General features: G+C 42.1%; 1 protein-coding gene across 2 annotated transcripts; it reads left to right on the top strand.

Moving 5' to 3' along the window:
* The first annotated feature begins 109 nt into the window (after positions 1–109).
* stx17 (syntaxin 17) lies at positions 110–18,213 on the top strand. Of its 2 annotated transcripts, none has more exons than XM_084089702.1 (8): positions 110–253; positions 1,179–1,370; positions 1,678–1,743; positions 4,474–4,699; positions 4,795–4,904; positions 4,983–5,033; positions 14,521–14,607; positions 16,278–18,213. In XM_084089702.1, exons 2-8 carry the CDS (start codon positions 1,245–1,247, stop codon positions 16,512–16,514), a joined length of 903 nt encoding a protein of 300 aa, XP_083945828.1. In that variant the 5' UTR covers positions 110–253; positions 1,179–1,244; the 3' UTR covers positions 16,515–18,213. The 2 variants fall into 2 exon arrangements, with proteins under 2 accessions (XP_083945828.1, XP_083945827.1); XM_084089701.1 differs by having other exon boundaries at positions 138–253; positions 1,184–1,370.
* Positions 18,214–19,550: the final 1,337 nt, after the last annotated feature.

Below are 19,550 nucleotides of genomic sequence, written 5' to 3'. Positions count from 1 at the left end.
TGTATTGATTTTTGCTATTTAATAAGAAACAATAAGCATTTTTCGTAACTAAACATTGCTTGTTCGTAAAGTGGATGGTAGTAAACACCTAATTTTCCAGCACGTTTACTCTTTTAAAACAGTATTAGTTCCGCATAGTCGGACACATTTTGTCGTTGCACACAGCACAAATCGAAACCATTGTTTATAAAAACAAAGTTGATAACAGCGACTTAAATCACCGACAGATCGCTGTTTACCGTTTTCTCGACAGGTAAGGAAAGAGTTATTGTGAAACTGTAGACGGCATGTTTCATGTGGTTTACTATCACAGAGCTAAAAATGAAGTCTCTGTTGAGGAAGTGTAGCAAGCTAGCTGAACTTTACACATCTGTTTGCCCTAGGGATTTTATTATTATTGATTATTAAAGGTAAAATGTTAAATATGAGAAAATGAACGTTTTGTCAGCTAACATTGATAGTTACAGACTGATCTCGCTAAACGTGGTCTTTTTGACAGCTGACAATGTTTACATGTGACAGTTGCAGTTTAGTATCAAATGTTGTGTGGTGTTACTTTTACCATGTCTTCTGCTCATATAACATGGTAATACTAATACCGTGTTTTTGGACATATTTTTGGACAAACCAAACATCAGTGGTATCGCCTATATCAAAGCACCATGCCATGGTATTACCAACTTATACTACAACTATACGATGATAACGTCCCAGCACTTTTATTTTACTTTCTCATAGAGGAAAACTTTTCAGAACAATCCCTTAATATTTATATTTCATCCTGTATTAACTTCAATAATATTTTTATTAATAATTTTGCTAACACTTTACAATAAGGTTCCAGTTCTACTACATTAGTTAACATGAACTAATGATGAAAATTACTTCTGAAGCATTAATTCATCTAAGTTAATTTAAGATTTACTATTACATTATTAAAATCAAAAGTTATATCTGTTAATATTATTTAATAGACCTGGGTTAACATGAACTAACAATGAACAGTTGCAAAGATGAATAAATACTGTAAACAAATGCATTTCTCATTGTTAGTTAATGCATTAACAAATGCCAACTAATGGGACCTTATTGTAAAGTACCATAATGTTTAATGAAATGTTTAAAATGTAATAAAATTCAATTTTATATATTTAATATAATATATGACTCTCTTTTAGAGTAGACTGAGTATGAATGGATGTGTTAAGCCTGTGACCTATTAAGAGAGGTCATAAGAGACAGTCATGATGGCGGAGGAAGCTGGTAAGCTTCCACTCCGGCGCCTGGAGCCCCCCATTCTGAAATTCATTAAAGTGGCCATCCCCACTGACCTGGAGAGACTGCACAAGCACCAACACAACATAGAAAAGGTACAAACACTCACACATGAACAGCGTCAGCAAAGCCCAGCATATGGTCAACAGAGAGAGCCATGTGTCTGTGTGTGCGGTCACCATAGGGAGTCGAGTGCTGAAGATCTCATGGTGTATCTGAAATCTCTCCCAGTCAGTCTGCTTGAGCAACATATAATAGGATAACAGGGTATTGGGAGGTCTTGCATAGCCATGGAAACCTAGATTATTGTGAAATACCAGGCTGTGATCATGAAGAGACTTTATTAAATGTCCATAAACAGTTAAAGCTGTGAAATGAATTAATTGTGCTTCTTTGTTGCAGTTTCAGAGAAACAGACAATGGGACAAACTGCACCAAGAGCACATCAACTCCAGCCGCACTGTCCAGGTATAACAAAAGTGTAACATAAATGAAAAACTTGGGAAATTATGGGATATTGCGATGATTGGCGGTGATAACTACAGCAGTGTTTTGGTGTTGAATGACAACACTTCATGCCTGAACATGAAAGCCAGAATATTTCAGAGAATATCCAGAAATCATGACAATTAATAAAATCCTGAAGTAAAAAAAAATAAAAAAAATCTATAGTTCAATAATATACACTTTGAAAGTTACAATATTGTTCAAAAGTTTGAAGTCAGCAAGACTTTAAAAAAAAAAAAAAGTAAAACCTTTATTCAGGAAGGACACATTAAATTAATTAAAAGTGGCAGTAAAACATTTCTAATTATAATGTTATAATGTACAATTATAACAATGTTTCTTGAGCAGCAAATCGGCTAATTAGAATGATTTCTAAAGGGTCATGTGACACTGAAGACTGGAGTAATGATGCTCAAAATTCAGATTTGCCATCACAGGAATAAATGACATTTGAAAATATATTAAAATAGAAAACAGTATTACTGTTATTATTACTGGAAAAAAAAACAATGTTACAGTTTTTGTATTTTTGATCAAATTAATGCAGCCTGTGTGAGCATAAGATAATTATTTTAAAAACATTTTAAAACTTTTGAAAAGTTGTATATGCTCATTTTGAGTATTTCTCTGGCTAGTAATTACTCTTGGGAGTACAGGCTCTATAAAATTATATATTCTTCTATATTATGTAAAATTATATAAAATTATATGTTAAAGTCATGGTTGCAAAGTGTGGGAGAAATGCCATTAACAGCATGGATGAACTTGGCGGCAGATTGTGTTTATTCATATGTTTTGTTTCAGTTCACAGAAAATATCTTTCCATTTCATTGTTGGTTTTGTTGATGTTCTCAGGGTAGTGCACTGGTTTGAAAACATTCCCATGTGCCACAAGGCACTGTGGAATGTTGCTTGGACAAAACATTCTTAGTGATGCAACAGGCTGTTGCTATGGTTAAATTGTATAATAAATCTTCACGTCATATGGGCACAGTTCAGCCCAAAATGAAAATCTTTAATTCACCTTGTATGACATTCTTCAATGGAATTCAAAAGGAGATGTTAGGCAAGATGTCTGAGCTACAGTGGTTTTCAAACTTCTCGTGCACTGTATTCCAAGTCTTCTGAAGTCAATAGATTTGTGTGAGAAACGTGCGCTATAAATAAATTGGCTCTTTTAAGTCATCATGTTGGTCAGGTTTGACCAGGCTAAACTAAAGATTAAAAGAAAGCAAAGTAATCTGTGCATCCACAAATGTATCTGAGCATAATAAAAAGATCTCATATCATGCTGTCATCCTGTTCTGATACAGCTGTGAGTGTGTCTAGATATATTAAGTAATGTTTGACTCAGGTCTCTGGTGTACGTATGATGTCTTTTCTCTTCCTAATGGCCAGACAAGCATGCAACCTGTGTGTTAATGTCTCTCAGAGTCTGTCCGCGTCTCTCCCGGGGCAGTCCTTGGAGTGTGTTATGTGCCGTGAGTGTGTGTGTTTGACCTTAGCACCCAGGTCTGGTCCCCCCAGAGATGTCAGAGAGCTTTCCTGTGTCCACCACTGCAGAGAGTGTGTGAGAGCCTGCAAGTGTTTTTGTGTCAGCGCGATGTGGACTACTGACAATAGAAGGAAACAAGACAGACATTGTTAAAGTAGCTCCCATGGGACAGAAAGAGAGAGAGAAAGAGAGCAAAAACCCTTAAGATTGCTCTCATCACACAACTATAGAAGGTGGATTGAGAGGGAGAGTAGAGTGTGTTGACCCAGATGAAGATTTATTTTGGTTGTCTTTGAGATCCTTGGTTTCCCCACCCTTTATTACACTGTTAAACAAACTACATGATCAATAAGTTATGACAACATATGTTTTTACATTGCTTTAACTCATCAAATTAAGTTCATCTTTTTATAAGTTATACAAGATTCAACTCATTTTTTAAATCAGTTTAAGGTTATTTAAGTTGGAATGACTTAAACATCCAAGTTGATCGTACTTAAATTTAAGGCAGCAACTTTTTTTAACAGCTGCAAATGTTAGTAATGTTTAGCACTCTGTGTGTGTGAATCAATTAAGAAGTAGGATCCTGAGGATGATTATTCAGAGTGTGAAATGAGTGCAGTCGAGCGGAACACTTTGATTGGCCGGCTGTTAACTTTGACCTCTGTGTTCAATACATATGAATTGATCCGTAATCCCTGCTAGATGTTTGCTTCCAGACGTGAGCTGACAGGACCTGTCAAAGCACCAGTTTATTTATTTTTATTTATAACTTCTGGGTTTTGTCAGGATCTGGTTTGGAGTTAATGAGAAAATAAATCATTACAGGGTTCTCATCCATAGAAAACTTGAATAAATTAAAAAAGTTTGAACAAAACCCTTTCATCTCCATGTAGAAATGCAGTATTAACCTCTGAATTATATTCCATTGATTGAATTTTGCTGTTTGGGAGTGTAAAATCGGTGTGTCTGTTTAGAGTCTATTTGAGACTGTGCTCTGACAAGAAAAATTATAATTATTTAAAATAAATCTAGTAATCAATCATGAACAACTGTAAAGGGCATGGGAAAGCAATGGAAATTAATTGGTCAATATGTGTGGGAACCCTGTGTTTATTATAAATTGTAATATTTTTAATTGTAACAACTTTTGCTGGATCCACTTATCACACAGACTTTATTTTTTCTCTTTGTAGCAGTTGCGATCTAACCTGCGGGAGATGGAGAAATTGTGTGGGCGGGTCCGCAGCGCTGATGCCGAAGCTCTGGAGACACTTGTTCAGCCAATCAGAGATCGAGCCTCCACTGCCATTCAAGAGTTCCTACAGATGCATTCGGATTCTGTCAATAGGCCTTCCTTTCACGAAACTATCGGCACAGACTTTCACGAAACTATCGCCACTGACTCGGATAAATTGCACAGTATGTGTTTCTCAGTGTGTCTGTGTTTTATGAAGTTAATCAAGATGTGTGTGTGTTTTAAAAAAAAGCATTTTCACTTTCATGTGATGGGTTAGGTTATGGTGAAACAGGTGTCCCCGGTTCCTCTGTCACTCAAGCACAGCTACTCCTGCCTGAAATCGCTTCAGAACAGAACGCAGCTGAGTCCTGGGACACTTTAGCTGAGGTAACACTTACAAACACACAAATATATTTGAATACAAAAACATTCAATGTGTGTGATTGTTGTGGTATCTTTGTTTAGGACCTGCTGGAATTGAATGGTTTAGTGCAAGAGTTCTCCACTATTGTTCACGTGAGTATCACACGTCTATGGAAATTACTCAGTCTTTGTTTGTTTTTTTGGAAAGAAGGGAGAGACAGCGTGAAAGTATTTATGGTGTGTATGTGTGTTGATAAAGGGTGCTTACCAAAACCCTTAGGTTTGGCAGAGCTGTCAGACAAATGGCTTTGTTTCCTGAGAGCCAACAAGGTGGTATTATTGATCCCATCAGTGTGTGTGTATGTGTGTGATTGAGAAGACATACAAACATTGGTGACAGTCTGTCAGCTATGCGCTAACCAGCGAGGATTAATGAGAATCCATGCTGGATAACAGCCATTATTAGAACAACATGCAATTGGAAACTGGGTGGAAAAAAGGAGAGATCATGTGTTTTTCGGGATGTGCAGACAGTGTTCTTATTCTAGGTCCGGCGCCATGAGGGGGCACAAGGGGGTATTACCTCCTCAGAGCTGATTTGTGCCCTTTCAGTCCCAATTTGTGACCCCCCTACCCTGCACCAACAGAAAGCAATTTTAACCGGTGGGGTTAACTTCCAATCTCCGCCGCCATGATGGCCCCCTCAAGAATAATGAATGCCCCTCCAGTTCATGTGTCCTGTTCATTCATTCATTTAGAAATGTATAATTTATTTTATACACACTTGTATACCATTTATTTATATATTGATTGATTTCTTAATTTCACAGCTATTATTCATTTGCTAGTTGTTATTTATTATGCATCCATCCATCCATCCATCCACCCACCAACTAAATTGTACTACATATGTACTGTAATAATGTTCTGTATTACTTTAAAAAGTAATGTTCTCACAATAAGAAATGAGATGGTTTGGTGCAAAAAGCAACTCTTGACATAGTGAACTTATGGGAAAAATGCTTCAAAAGTGCCCCTTTAAATATCAGTTTATTGAGTATGTTTCCCGTCATCCCACTTCGTGTGAATCAACCTCCAAGCTTAGGGCTACAAAATCTTAATATCAGTAACAGTTGATAATGCCTGTCTCTAAACACTTCACACCCTGTCGGGAAACGAGGATGGGATGTGGATGGTGGTAAGTATAATATGATGATAGCCAGGCTTATTAGCGCTTGCCTCTCTGTAGAGGACACCCACCGTATCGTTTATTCCGTTAACACTGAGCCAAAGATGAACCCAGGAGGTCTGCTTGTGTGACTGTGTGTTCTCTTGAGCATCCATACAGCTTGTGAGCAGACGGTGCTGATTACCGTCTACTCCTGAGGGAGGGAGAGAAAAAGAAAGCCATCAATAGCTTTCGTACCCAGTCATTAGTGAGTGTCTTAAAATAGTCTGTTTACAGGGTTTAGTGGTAAGGTGTGAATGGATGACTAATAAATAAATGCTTATAGGATTTTGATTAGTGATTAATGTTTTGGCTTGTCCATCAGTGATAAATTGCATCATTATTACACCAACAGAAACCAGGTTTAATTGTAAGGTTGTTGTTTTTTCCATCCATCCATCCATCCGCCCATCCAATCATCCATCCATCCATCCATCCATCCATCCATCCATCCATCCATCCATCCATCCATCCATCCATCCATCCATCCATCCATCCATCCATCCATCCATCCATAGTATCTGCCTGTCTGCCTGTCTGTGTATTATATATATTATATGATCTGGAATAATGGAATGCAGTGTGAAACATTACTGATTGGTTATACTTTTCATCCCATTCTTACTAATGCTTTCAAGATCTCACAATTTCGATAAAACTATATGTTTTGCTATCTATGTTAACCAGCTGCTTAACATTTGGTGACATTTAAATCTGCAGAATTTACAGCAACAGTGTCCAATACATCACAGAAAACCAAATGTTTAAGGCTGCAAGGCAAAAATAACATATAGAAGATCAACACTTATAAGATTTAGTGGCAGCGCAGCACCGGTCTGATAGGGACAGTTCATCAACTGACCTGAAACACTCTCACGCTGGCCCTGGGCCAGCAGGCCATCCTTATTGTTGAGTCCTGAGAAAGCACACTCAGACACATTTACATACACACAAATTATTTTAAAAATGAAGAGGAAGAGGAGCACTAACTTTACAGTCGCCATGAGTTGCAGAGAGCAATGCAAACACAGATTTCGTTTCACACAAACACATGCTACGCAGGGGCAGGTGCCAGGCTCATGTAACTCTGTGCTAGAGAGTTAAAGAAGATTTTTCCAGCAGTCTCTATTGTGTGTGTGTTTATATGTGTATGTGTGTGTAGTGATTACTTTGAGCTCACACTGATTTAGACAGAGAGACAGCTGCCACTCTTTGAATATTTCATAAGCTTCCGACAGACCACCCAGTTACCCCCGACAACCAGCCCCCTCCCATTCACCCTTCTGTCCCAGCACTCAACCCCCCAGCTACCCACTACCAAGATTACTGAGCATGTCTTTGTCTGCTTTACTATTGCTATTTATGAGGTGTTTATGTTTTCGATGGGATAGGATTTAGAATTTTTGTCATTAAATAATTGTAGACACATATACCCCTTTTCCACCAAAAAAGAACTGGTTCGGAACTGGTGCTGGTTCAAAGTTGGTTCAACTTGCGAACCTTCTCAGAACCTGTTTGTTTTTCCACTGACTAGAGAGCCCAGCGAACGACGTCATCACTGTGTACGTTGCCATAGGCTACAAAGGGGGTCGTAAACCGGACGCGCAGCGCCGCGTCTAGTAACGTTACATCTCTCACCTGAAAATCCGATAACATCAGCAATTTTCTGATTTCTGTAAATGAATATTAAACTAAATGTATATTGCAGCACAGGGTAAAGTCAGTATACATTAACTACGATATGAGACACATACATGCAAATTTAATATAAAACTATGTAACGTCGGTTATGTTGCGCGGCAGGATTTTGAACACGGTCCTGAGCCGTTGCTGGGCGCCGCGGACAGACGCCGAACGGCGCCGCCGGTGTGTGTACACTTCTAGAGAATAATGTGTTTGAATTTAAAAGACGCGGCGCTGAGCTGAGCTGCGCGTCCGGTGTGCGACCCCCTTTAGCTTCCCTAGAAACGCTTGCGCCAAATTCAAACATAACAATTACAATGGCGGACTACACCGTCTTTCTGCAAATGTTTCTCCTTGCTTTGCGATCCTATATTGGGGTCAGAAGAAGACGTTTAGAACACATTTGTGCTGCTCGGACGGAGGTTACGTTCGAGAAGAAGTTCGACAATAACCCCGCCCCCAGCATGACGTGGTTAAAGAACGGTTCTAGTCCAGCAAAGAGTTGGTGCCGCTCTGGAACCAATTTTCCTGGCCGAGAACCGGTTCTTTGGCTGTCGAAACACAAAGAACTGGTTCGCGAGTAAGCACCGGCTCCGAACCGGCACCAGCACTGCCTTGGTGGAAAAGGGGTAATATAGACCCCTTTTGCGCCGACGTCACAGTTACGTCACGGCGCTAGCTGGAGGCAAAACAAACGGAAAACTGGAGGCGGCCAATCAGTGTTGCCAGATTGGGCGGGTTCCCGCCCAATTGGGCGGTTTTGAATTTGATTGTGCGGGTAAAAAAGGGTTTGGGCGGGTGGACAAAATTTGGGCTGGTTTGGGGTCAGTTCGGCGGTTTTCAAACATCTACATTTTAAAGTCTAATTGGTTAAAAAACTAAACTAAAGTGTGCATGTAGTCCATAAAATCAGTCATCATGACATTACTGTACACACACGCCCATGCAGAGTCAGCTGGCGTTGGTGTTGACATCACTGACGAGCACGCACTTTTAGCCAATCAGCGATCAGCAGGCAGATGCGAATGAGCGCGATAAGTTGTAGCTGTATATTCCGTATATTCAAGTGATCGCTAATGCCAAAGTGATATAGCCTACTAAACAGTAAGTTGTATCTGCACAGTAAAGAGTGAGATAGAGCAACTCTAAAAACGTACATGTGGTGGGAGATATCGATGGTGACTATAACTCTGAGAGGAGAGAGCACAGTTGAATGACTTGAAATTTGAAATCAAATATGGGACGACTCCTGTCCATGGTCATGTGCATTGTGCACACTACCTTACCAGACATCGGCAACTTTTACACCGTCCAGACTGCACTATACTCGACCCTGACAGCTGCTGAAAAAGGTTTGAATCGATGAATCCGTTTTTACTGCTAAATTCTGCGTTATGTTCTGCAATGTGTAGGCTACTTCCGAGGGTTAAAGTCATCGGTTCATTTCTTGATTGCCGTTTTGACAGTGTCCATCTGGACATTTTAGTCATATTGGCTAATTCTCCTTAATTATTGCCCTGTTTTGATCTGTTTTCCTGGAAAAAAAAAATTTTATTATTTTTTTTTTATCATTGTTATTTTGTTTTAAGGAGATACAAATTGTGCTTATCAACCTTGAATGACATGGTAATGAAATTATATCATATTATTTTGGCAGTAAAATTTTGGGCGGTTTTTTCTTGTAGTGGGCGGGTTTTGGTGAGCTTTTGGGCTGGAAATCACCGTCCCAATCTGGCAACACTGCGGCCAATACAAACCAGCACAGATTCGGCTACATAATAAGGAGCTTAAATTATTATTTTTATTATTAAATGTCATCTTGTTGTGTTGTTGGGTGCAAGAATCGATGAAAAATGAGTATGCTGTATCTGGAATTTTTATTTCTAGAAAATATTCATATCATTAAAATTGCACCGTAGTGTCACTCTTTACGCTGTCGTCTTCTTGGCGCTGGCTAGGCAGAACTGCGGATCGTACCACACAAGTCTTTACATGACCATTCAGCACATAGTTATAGGCATCTAAACATATATATATATATAATATGCCCTCAGTTTCTCTTTACCCTCGGTTTCTCTATCGGGTAGGTGTAGAAGTCAGGCCACTCAACCGGAGGTAGCGTTAACGTCTCCGGTTACTTTCGTAACCTCGGTTCCCTGAAAGGCAAGGAACGAGACATTACGGATGTCGTATATGGGAACTCCTCTCATCCTTCACTTCCGCTGAAATCTTATAGGCTAACGCCAGCAGAGCTGGCCAATTGACGCAAAATATGCAAATACTGAACCTTGTTGCAGTATAAAGCAAGTGCAGCGTCAATTCCATTGAGAATCGAACAAAAACGCTTAAATCAAGCGAACACGGCGGCGAGCGTTATGTCTCGTTCCTTGCCTTTCAGGGAACCGAGGTTACGAAAGTAACCGGAGACGTTCCCTATCAAGGCTACGGAACTTCGACGGATGTCGTATATGGGAACTGTATAGAATCCCGCCGTGGCAGCATAACAACCACTGACAACAGAACCCAATACCAGACCGCCGCCCCAGCATGCGAGCATCTGATAGGCCGAGATTGACCAATGGCGAACCTCTAACCTCGGATAGGTCCAAAGGAACCAATCACAAGCTCACAAAACACTGCCAGAATTTGCATATCCCGAGCAGTATAACCGGGGAAAGTTAGCACTGTTCCAGAGCAACAGGGCAACAACAGTAAGAGAAGGCCAACGCATTGCGGTGACACAGTCTAAAAACACACACACAAATAGCACCTGAGCTGAAAAGATCCGGGTTCTTCCACGGGGCCAGGGTGCGGGCACATCTGTGAGTGACCATAATGCGCTTGTGGCCGGAATACCACACACTCGGGGGGACACGCGCTTTCAGCCAGTGCTGAAGCGGTCTCATATGCAGTAACCCCAGATGACACACTGAAGAAGCCGCTGCCATCCGTCCCAGTAGCCTCTGAAACTCTTTCAGTGGGACGAGCCTGCCAGGTCTGAAGCGACCGAGGGAAGAGCTCAGAGCCTCCGCTCGCTCGGGGGTGAGGCGCGCTCTTATTCTCACCGAATCCAAGCATACTCCCAGGAATGTGGTAGTCTGACTCGGTGTGAGCACACTTTTCTGAATGTTCACCCTCAAACCGAGCATCTCCAAGTGTCGAAGGAGGGCTTCCACATGGCTGACCAGTGTCTCTCTCGACTGTGCGAGAACCAGCCAGTCGTCCAGATAGTTCAAAACGCGCATCCCGCTCGACCTGAGGGGTGAAAGAGCCGCGTCTACACATTTCGAAAATGTTCGGGGGGCCAGGGCTAGTCCAAATGGAAGCACCGTGTATTGGTACACCGAATTTTCGAACGCAAACCTCAGGAATCTCCTGTGGCGCTTTACTATCTGGATATGAAAGTAAGCGTCCTTCAAATCTACTGAAGCGAACCAATCCCCGGGGCGAATTTGCGCCAGGATCTGTTTCAGAGTAGTCATCCTGAATGCGCGCTTGTGGAGCGCTCTGACGGGTCTCAGATCCAGTATGGGGCGGAGACCCCCTCCCTTCTTCGGCACAACGAAGTAGCGGCTGTAGAACCCGCTCTCCCGCTCGCTCGGGGGGACCGGTTCTATCGCCTAATCTCGAGCAAACTGCACACTTCCTGCCTCAGCACATGAGCGTTTTGGGGCAGAGTTAATGACTGGATTACGCCGCGGAAGCGGGGTGGTCTGCGTTTGAACTGAAGTGTGTACCCGTGCCGAACTATATTTAACACCCATGGTGAAATGCCCGGAATAGCTTCCCACGCTGCCTGAAAACGACTGAGCGTGGGCCGATCTAAACCTGCGGTCATCGCCGCTGCGGTCATCGCCGCTATATAAGGGCTGGGAACATTTATGTTTAATGACCGTGACTCTGCGCTGCTCGAGGGCAGGGCGGGTAACACAGTGTGTGGTGCAAGAGGGGAAAAGAGCTCTGTTTGTGAAGTGGTAATTTGTTTTATTTTTGCACAAGAAACAACATTCACAACATTCACATAACTGCACGTGTCGCTCGCAGAACGTTGAGGGACTAAGTGCTCTTGAGCGCGTCGCTTGGGCGCGGGGCCAACCTGGCGCTCTCTTCTCCTCTTGCCCAAGCGGTCAGGAAGATTGCTTGGGTCTCGCAGGGGACGCGGCGGGTTTTCTGCGCGGGCTCCTCCGAGCCGTTCTCTTGCTACCCGCTCCCTGCCACTGGCCGCTTCGTCCTCTGCGGGCATCCGGTCCCGGGCGGGGCGCTGACTGCTGTCTGGCCGCAGCCTGAGGTTGACGGCCCGAGGCGGAAGATGAACGAGAGCGAGGCGACGGCGGCGGCGGCGGCGGCGGCGGCGGGGGCGCCCTCCGCGGAATAACATGGCTCATAGCCTTCGCATTTTTCTGGGTCTCAGAATAACGCTCGGTGACCTTCTCGACGGCGTCTCCGAACAGACCTGCAGAGGAGATAGGCGCGTTCAACAGCGTTTTCCTGTCAGCTTCCTGCACGTCCGACAGGGTTAGCCACAGGTGTCTGTGGAGGACCACCAGGAAGCCCATCGAATGGCCAATCGCCTGGGCCGAACGCTTCGTGGCCAGGAGCGCGAGGTCCGTGGCCAAACGAAGATCCCGAATGGCGTCAGCGTCGATAGAGGCGGCACCATCCAGGGACTTCAGCTGCTTAGCCTGCAGCACTTGTAGCACGGCCATAGCGTGAAGTGCAGAAACCGCCTCCCCCGCCGCACCGTAGGCTTTGTTAGCTTGGTGGGCCGTAAATCTGCAAGCTCGGGACGGCAGGCTGCGGTCCGAGCCCAGAGCGAGAGCCGACGAGCAGAGATGCGCGGCGACGGTCTCCTCGACGGGGGGGATGCGGAGGTAGCCGTGGTCCCCCGCCTCGTCCACGGGGGCAAACATGGCCTGGGTGGAAGTGAGGGTGCGCGCCGATTGCAGGGCCGCCCACGACTTCACCACGTGCGCATGCACATCAGGAAAAAATGGGGTTCCTCTTCTCGAAGCGGCCTGACGGCGGCTCGATTGGAGGAACCACGCGTCGAGTTTGCTCTTCGACGGCTCATCGGGAGCTTTCCACGAGATGTCCAATTCCTCGACGGCCTTAGAGAGGATGCGAAAGAGCTCGTCCTGCAGGTCCGCCGGGGTCTCTTGCTCCGTGGCCGCCAGTGGTGCGGCCTGATCCGCACCCCAGTCGTTCTCGGAAGCAGACAGAGACATGGAGTCATCTTCCTCACTCGCCCCGAAGGAAACGAAGTCAGCGACCTCGCGGGGGGGGGGGTGAAAGGTGGGGTCGGGGAAGCTCACCGGAGGTCGAACCTCGACTCCGCGGTTGGGGGGGGCTACCAGCGGCTCGGAGGCGGCGGCCTTGAGAGCTCGCAGGGACATGTCCGCGCAGTGGTCGCAGGACCCTTCATCTCTGAGGGCTGACTCAGCATGGGCCAGTCCCATGCACGCAACACAGAACAGGTGCGTATCCGGGGGCACGATGGAGCCCCTGCACAGGTTGCAAACAGTCGCCATCGGATGCAGGAGACAGTGTAGTATCTCTGGCGCACCTTCGACGACGGCGAATAATCCAAAGTTTGTAGTATCAGCTTTCTAGCACACGATTTGAGCGTGAAGAGAGAGATTCTGAATGGAATTGACGCTGCACTTGCTTTATACTGCAACAAGGTTCAGTATTTGCATATTTTGCGTCAATTGGCCAGCTCTGCTGGCGTTAGCCTATAAGATTTCAGCGGAAGTGAAGGATGAGAGGAGTTCCCATATACGACATCCGTAATGTCGAAGTTCCGTAGCCTTGATAGGGAACGTTAATCCTGTCAGATCGTCCATTGACTGTGCGTGTACGGTCATCTGGTTCCGTCCGTTAAAATTAACTTTTGCAAATAACAATCGCGGTCCTGGACAGTGAGTGACCTTGCACATTAAGACAAAATCGGATTTTCTCCAGTCATTGTTAAAAAACAAGCTAACAAAACTTGCAAACTAGCGTTAGTGAAGCGGCCAGAAGGATCTTTCTGCCTCCAGTTAAGCCCCGCCCACACAAATACGTCACCATGTTTACCAACTGTAAAAGGGTCTATATGGGCAGTTGATATGACGGCAGTTTTCTGCAGTTTGACATGCCATATAAAACTATAATTATACAGCATTTTTGTCATTCTTGTACATTTTTAATTATTATGCAATAATTTTTATTTTTTTTATTTAGAAATTTATTTGGTAACACTTTATTTTACAGTGTCCTTGGTACATATGTTACATGCATTTACCATAGTAATAGCAGTATATTATGCATAGTTACATCCTACCCTAACCCTATAGTAAGTAAGTACAGTAAGTTAATTAATATTACTCAGTACTTAAATATATGTACACACTGTAACAATGACACCTTAAAATAAAGTGTAACCATTTATATTCATATACACTTTTAATATATTGTATTGTATATATGGTCTAAAACAAAAATGCTAAATGAATTACTTAGAATATTTATTCTTATAAAAATCTATTTGTCATTAACAGGGAAAACCTTATGCAACTCTAACAAATGTATATTTTCCACATATATGTGTGTGTCTGTATATATAATCTTGATTAAATCGTATAAAAATATTTGTCCATTTATCAACTACTCATATATCTTGTTTAGACTTTTTAGGGAGTTTGTATGTGTGTATGTGGACAGTCTGTAACTTGCGTCTTTCTGTCTTAGGCTCAGCAGGAGAAGATTGACAGCATTGAGGCGAATGTTAGCATAGCAGCTGCTAATGTGGAGGAGGGGACCCAGAGCCTAGGGAAGGTAAGGGGAGAGGAGACACTCCTGCTAGGGGATCGATTCCACTCTACCCCCCTGCTTCTCTCGGCCTACCCCACCATCAGCCTATTGATCCACCTCAGAGCGCAAGGAAACCACAATTAAGAGAGAGAGAGAGAGAGAGGTGGCGATGGTGGCGGAAGGCATGGAACGGAGAGGGATCGATGTGTGTTGGTCGGCCCCTCACAGGGAGTCGATGTGTGTGTGAGCGCATGGAAGTCGAAAGAGTGTAAAAGAGAGTCTATAAACAGCATTCAAGTTCCTGCTGGGGGTTCGATACATATACACACACATACACACTCTGCGGAGTGCCAACTTTTGACAGAAAAAGCAAGGGAAGGGTGAAGCATGGGCCGTGTGTGTTTGCGTGCAAACGTGGGGCTTGTATGTGTTTTATTGATCGAGTCTCAATTGAAATGTTTCTCTTTTTTGGAGTTGAGAGATAATGCAGTTCTATTGAGCTCTTAGTCTGATGCCCGTGTAGAAAGTCGACCCACCTCTGTGACTGCTGAAAAGGACAGGGGGTGGTCAACACACATATACACACACACTGCTAAAGACATATATTCTGCTGACACACACACACACACACAGAGTCCTTAAAGTGCTGGCTCAGGCGGATCCAAATAACAGGAGTTGCTTCCTCAATCTCTCTCTCCAAGCATAATTAACTGCTCAGTTAACCCTGCCTTGTGAAGATGATTAGATGACAGAGAACGAGAGCATGAGAAAGGGTGAAAGAGAGATGAGAAGAGAGGAAAGGTGGCATTTGATGGACGACCCTGCCTTTAAAGTTTACATATCTTCACTGAAATTAAATTGTGTGTGCGCGTGCCGGGAGGCTTGATTCACTGCGCTAATTAAAGAATAATCTGGTTAAAGGAGTTTTTCTTTTTACCTGATATCAATTCATTTACCAGGTTTGGTTTGATCTGCACACGTCCAATTTCATCGTGGCTTTTTTTTTTTTTCAGATCTCTGATTAATATTGTGCGCGTGTTTACATATGACTGGATATGTTACTGTTTGGATGGAAACTAGACATGAAAGACTTTATAATTGTATGGTTATCAGGAAAACAGCACATGAAAAGTGTGTTAGTTCAAACACTGTTTTGGGATACTGATGCCGGCTAAGTGATTCATTTCTCACCTGTCTGATGCTTTCCTGCACATAGCATGTAGGACATGAGGCTCTTTTTTTCTATAGTAGTTTATTCAGAAATTGTAAAAATGCAATTTATAATCATTTGTATGACTTTAACCAAAGACCATTAACCAATGACTTTAATACACCTCTTATATGATGTTTATTAGTTTGTATTAGGTGAACAGTGAAAATGTCAGGATATTTGTCCTGATATCAGATATCATAATGAAGAAAAAATTTCTTTCTTTTTTTGTATATTAAAAAAAAAAGGCTTGACTGCTTAATAATATTTGAAAATGTAAACATGCAGGCATATGTATAAAAACTGAATTATACTGTAGTGAGGATAATCAATAATAATGATAATAATAGATATTATAAAAAAAAAAAATTAATAATTGTATATAGAGAGGATAATAATAATATATTATTACAACAGATTTTTCCTTTATTGTGGACACTCTCATTGCCTCATGTATACGTTGTATTATGCTGTTTCTCTGCAGGCGGCCCGATTGAAGTTGGCGGTTTTGCCCGTGGCGGGTGCGGTGGTGGGGGGAGTGCTAGGGGGTCCGCTGGGACTCTTAGCAGGATTTAAAGTGGCGGGGGTCGCCGCTGCAGTGGGGGGTGGACTGCTTGGTTTCGCCGGGGGCAACATTATCCAACGAAAGAGGAAAGAAAAAATCGACCTGCAGCTACAACAACTTAAGAGCAACAACAACAGTAAGAACGACACTCAGTGACACACTCAAGCACAGTTGTTTTTGTTGAGGAGGCCACGAGACGGCGGAGTTGCCGACCCACGCTCGTTCTGAAATAAACACCAGACGCTCAACGAACATACATAATAACCACAACTGCAGAATAACTCCTACATGCAGTGCAAAACCTGCACATGAGATGTGCTACACCAAGTGGACCTGCTAATTTTCCGTTTGCCTTAATCCATCATTCATTGCTATGCCAAAGCATATAAGGCCTTCATCTGATCTTCTGCCAAACAGCTGATTGACCTTTGTAGCAGTCATGTGACTGTAGGTGTTAGAGGTGGTTAGAGATTATAGGTAATAGATGATTGTTGTTTAAGGGTTTGTTATTTGACTTTTGTACAGCAAGATTTGTTATACATACTGAGGATTTGTAGTTGGTGACATAGTCCTGTTTATTACAGTTATGCAGGTTTTGATGTGCTTAATGTTACCGTTTACCACACAATTCCATTATAAACACTTAAAATGCACCTGTTCGGTTTTAACTATGATGGATTTCCTTTTAATTTTGTTAAGCGTGTTATGAGTAGATATAAATGAAACATCAATGCTATGTGAAGTATTTTATAAGGTTTGAGGGTATGAGAATGGAGGCAATGTGCAGTAGTGAGAAACTCAGTACACTATAATAAATAATAGTTATACATCATCATTGAGAAATTATGAAATTAAAATGAATGTCTGGTTACTATGAATACTTGTTTTGCCTTAACTAGTGATAGATTGTAATGAAACGTGTCAGATATCTAATAATGTCTCAGGCTGCTTAAAATAAATACAATTTCAATGAATTGTGATAACACTTAATAAGCCATTGTAATGGATAATCAATATACAAGTTAGATGATTGTTTAAATATAACACAGACAGAAGAGATCTTTATAGCAATACTTAAGCTGACTTGACTTGTAACTATACATATTTACAAGACAAGTTAAATTATAATTGCACATTGAGGAAGATAATTGTTAGTGAGCTGTAACAGTGGAAATACAAATTAAATATTTTTCATGTATAATTTCTTATGGTCTTTTTTAGCAGTTAAAGGGATAGTTTACCCAAAAATGAAAATTCTGTCATCATTTACTCCCCCTCAAGTTGTTCCAATGCTGAACACAAAAGAAGATATTTTGAAAAATGTTGGTCACCATTGGCTTAAATACAATGGAAGTCAATGGTGCCCAAGAACTGTTTGGTTATAAACATTCTTCAAAATATCTTCCCTTGTGTTCAGAAGAACAAAAGAAATGTATACAGGTTTGAGGGCGAGTAAATAATGACAGATTTTTTTTTTTGGGGTGAACTATCCCTTAATACATGTGATCGAGGTACTTCTGATCAAAAACGCTCAGGTTTAGATAAAACACCCTTCTAAACTGTGGCTGTTCTTGTATTTCGTGTGTCTTTCTGTGTGCCGCTGGGGTGGCTGATAGATTTGGGTGAGGTTTCCCTGTAAGGCTTTGATAACACAAGCCTCTGAGAGGCAAATCTAATTCTGAAATCAATGCACTGTGAGAGACCTCCTTCAGCACAAACAACATTTGAATGTTATTTGATTACGGCCCCAAAGGACCAGCAGAAAAGAACAATAGCTTTTTATGGTTTATCGATCCTTATTTTACTTTCACTTGTCAAAAGCAAAGCGGAAAATAAAATATTGTCTGTTGTCAAACACTCGTTCAGTCCTTTTGCATTTGATGTGTGGTACTGACTCGCGCAAAATCGTTTATCAAAGTTAAAAAGCATGCAGCGCCTTTGGAAAGCTCAAAAAGCTGCAGTTATTTAAAAATCAACTTCTCGTTTTTGAAAAACATGTTGAATCGGATTGTTTTTGTCCTGTTTTTGCTGCTGCCCCCGGTCTCACGCGTTTTTAGGGTGAGCAGGGGGATCCCCTCACAAACACAGAGCCGGGTCTGAGACCCACACTGGCCCCCACGCCTTCCTCATAACACAACACACTGGACTTCCCCTAAGAAGGGACGAATGAACGTCTCCAACAGCACATGCAAGCCACCCTGTGCGTGATGCACAAGTGAGATAGCCCGAGTGCTGAGCTCTGCATGTGTCGGGCTGTGCTGTTCAGTGAGGGAAAGTCCCGTGCGACTGACCTGCACACAGCCGGAGTGTCAGACACATTGCACTTTCCATATTCTGTGCGTAGACACTCACACTCTTAAATGGAAAATATGGCAGGCCATCTGTGGTGCGCTGTGATGTAATCTCCATAGGTGTTGTGATGTCATGGGTTCCTGCTGTAGGTGGGAAGATGTTACATGACATCAGAGACCCTTTTTTCTTGTGTCTCCTTTTAACACCCACTTCAGATCATTTCCATTTTACTATAAAGAAGTAACTGAAGTTAAAAGGAATCTTTGATGTCTGGCGATAAGGATGGCGGGGTGAAACCATAGTCACACTATGTCAGACAGCTTCCCTTTAAGTTAGAAACAGTTTATAGTTAGAAATAGTTGCAAATATTTCATAAAATTTTGTGGACAGTTCCAAGAGTTTTTATTCTCTCAGTTGAATATGCTCTATATTCAAAGCTGTTTTCCCCACACTTTTAAATGCAACCTATCATTTTGAGTAGCCTAAAATCTGTCTGCCGTTATAAAAACGTACTTTAAACTAAATATTTAACAATTAGGTGTATTAATTAAGAAATCTTAGCTATAGGTAACATTCTCTGTTACTGAGCTGGTCACTAGGTTAGTTATATTTTAGAGATAGTTCACCCAAAACTGAAACTTACCTAACCTAACCAAAACCTACTCATATCATTTCAAACCTTTGTGACTTTTAGTCTGTGGAACACACAGATTTTTTGAAGAATGTTTCAACTGTTTCTGTCCATTTAACAAAAGTCGATGGGGTCCAAAATAAAACATTGGATTGCATCATCTTTCAGTGTATGGACAAAAACACTGAGACATTTTTCAGTATATTTTATTTTATGTTAAGAAAAAAAAGTCAATGATAATACACTTTAAAAAATGAATCATAAAAATA

The sequence above is a fragment of the Abramis brama genome, assembly GCF_963993115.1.
Source record: "Abramis brama genome assembly, chromosome: 17".
In the NCBI taxonomy this organism is placed as follows: domain Eukaryota; kingdom Metazoa; phylum Chordata; class Actinopteri; order Cypriniformes; family Leuciscidae; genus Abramis; species Abramis brama.
This window is presented reverse-complemented; position numbering and strand designations above follow the sequence as displayed.

Coding starts and splice junctions, on each gene's coding strand:
- stx17 (XM_084089702.1), top strand. CDS start 1,245: ATGATGGCGGAGGAAGCTGGTAAGCTTCCACTCCGGCGCCTGGAGCCC. Junction 1,371..1,677: donor ACCAACACAACATAGAAAAG/GTACAAACACTC, acceptor TCTTTGTTGCAG/TTTCAGAGAAACAGACAATG. Junction 4,700..4,794: donor TGACTCGGATAAATTGCACA/GTATGTGTTTCT, acceptor GTGATGGGTTAG/GTTATGGTGAAACAGGTGTC.